Below are 2,188 nucleotides of genomic sequence, written 5' to 3'. Positions count from 1 at the left end.
GAAAATAATGTCAAGTATTTTATATACTTGTTAAAGATTCTATTAAAATTTTTTCCTTTATTAAGTCGTAATAATTCTAAACACATGTATATCAAGGTATGTTTTTCTATATGTAAAGCTATCGAAATATTATAATGATATTTAATTAATTTCTTATTGGATGTACTTTTGTTAAAATGAATTTAAAAAATACATAAAGAACAAATAATATTATATAATTACAATCAATTTATTATCACAGTAATATTATTAAAAAATAATAAATACAAAAGAATATTATTTATTAAAGGGTATATAACATTGGTTAAAAGAATTATTTATTAATTTAATAATTCGTAATTTTTCCTGGTTTAAAAATTGATTAAAATGTTAATTCATATATAATTTCGTTCTTAAAAGTAATACTATTATTGTAAAAAAAACAAATTATACGTATTTATATGACTATATATACACGATATTTACATTGGTAAATGTTTGTTATAATTTTGTGGTAACGGCTTGATCTTTTTCGGAAGTGAGGGACATACTTTCTTCGTGTGAATCATTTTCTGGTATGAATGCTCCAATTGATTTCGTGCTATCTATTTTACGCGTTAAAGATTTATTAAAATTACCAATAATTGTTAAAAATACAGGTATAACGAACATAGCGTGAAATGCAGTTTGTAAACCTATAACAAGAACGATTTTAAAAAACGAAACTGAACTATAAAATGGTTCAAAGGGTAAGACTGAAACTCCGAGTATAGTAGAGAACGAACCTTGAAAAATTGGTAAACCAATTTCGTATAATGATTTTTTCAATCTTTCATCGGGATTAAGTTTATTCGATGTAACAAATGAATATGATATGTGAGTTGGATAATTTATAGAAAAACCAACACACACTACTAACGAAGCTAACATTACTATATCTAATTTTACATGAAAGAAAGAAACAAATCCAACTGTTTCGCATATAATACAAAGGATTATCATCGAAGTACAAAGAGCACAAGTTACATTAGGTACAAAAATAAAAAATACTAGACAAATTAAAACTGCGCTAACAATTGCTAACTGATATAAAATACTAGTTATAAGTAATGCTTGTTCTATCATATGAAACATAATGCTATGAATATGTATCTTTAAAGGTGAATTATCAACAATATTATAAAGATCTCTAAGTACATTAATTTCTACATTCTGATCGTTGATATTAGTTAAAAGTAAAAGAAATCTAGAGGCAATAATTTCTGTATGATTTTCATTAAAAATAATATCAGATTTAAACTCTTGAGCTTGAGGAAGACGTAGGAATATGTTACGTAAAACGAATACAAAATCTTCTTTATCGGATATATTAAATCCTCTTAATAAAATTGTCCGTGTGGGATGATTAAGAAAAAATTTATAATATTTTAACCAAGACAGTCTTACAGAAGAATCGGCAATATTCGGATGTGCTTCAAATTTTTGTAGAGTTTCTTCAATTTTCTTTTGAACTTCTATATCTGAATAATCAAGTGGTTCGTTAATTATAACGTGAACAGGATAAGCATATTTATTAAAATATTTATGCATAACGCTGTTAAAAGTAACTAAAGAAGAATTATAACGAAAAACATCAGCATAATCGTTACCACTTTTCGAATACATCATTAATCCCATTATTCCAATTCCTAAATTAGTAATGAAAATAATGATAACAATTACTTTAACTAAAGGAAAAGTTAGCAAATGACCAATAACATCTCGAAATTTTGCCATTATATATTCTTCTCTGTAGATATCTGCTTTTTTGTCTGAATTCTCTTCATTATCTGAAACAGAAAAGGGAAGAAAAAGAGCTGCATAAGCATTTGTTAAATATACATTTTGTAATATAATTTAAAAGTTAAATTAAATATTGTTCTTATAAAATCAAAAAGTAATGATTTCTTGCTGTATTGTAGTGTGATTCTTAATTAATCTATTAAAGTGAAATATATAATAATTTAATAGCCTATCAGAAACTAAAGTTTTTAATTACTGTATACGGAGAAAATAAATGCGGAAATAAGAAATCGTTTTAATTATTTATTATTTCTGCACTTATCTCAATTATGAGTCATTTTAATGTTTCAAATACAGGTCTTCATCTGTAGCTTTTGTATAGAATCAAAGTTCTTTTAACTGAAATTAATTTCGATAATTAGAAAAC

At 24.6% G+C, this 2,188-nt stretch overlaps 1 protein-coding gene across 1 annotated transcript; it reads right to left on the bottom strand.

The window, feature by feature from the left end:
* Positions 1–480: 480 nt before the first annotated feature.
* LOC111626784 (patched domain-containing protein 3-like) lies at positions 481–1,755 on the bottom strand. The gene has a single exon (XM_023370287.1). It carries the CDS (start codon positions 1,753–1,755, stop codon positions 481–483), a length of 1,275 nt encoding a protein of 424 aa, XP_023226055.1.
* Between the last annotated feature and the right edge of the window lie 433 nt (positions 1,756–2,188).

This window comes from Centruroides sculpturatus, unplaced genomic scaffold (assembly GCF_000671375.1).
Source record: "Centruroides sculpturatus isolate CEXI.00-Female unplaced genomic scaffold, Cexi_2.0 scaffold388, whole genome shotgun sequence".
Taxonomy (NCBI): Eukaryota; Metazoa; Arthropoda; class Arachnida; order Scorpiones; family Buthidae; genus Centruroides; species Centruroides sculpturatus.
Note: the sequence above shows the minus strand (reverse complement) of the source record. Positions and strands in the feature narration are given on the sequence as shown.

What these genes read in the sequence shown, in the direction of transcription:
- LOC111626784 (XM_023370287.1), bottom strand. Translation starts at nt 1,755, where the DNA reads ATGGCAAAATTTCGAGATGTTATTGGTCATTTGCTAACTTTTCCTTTA.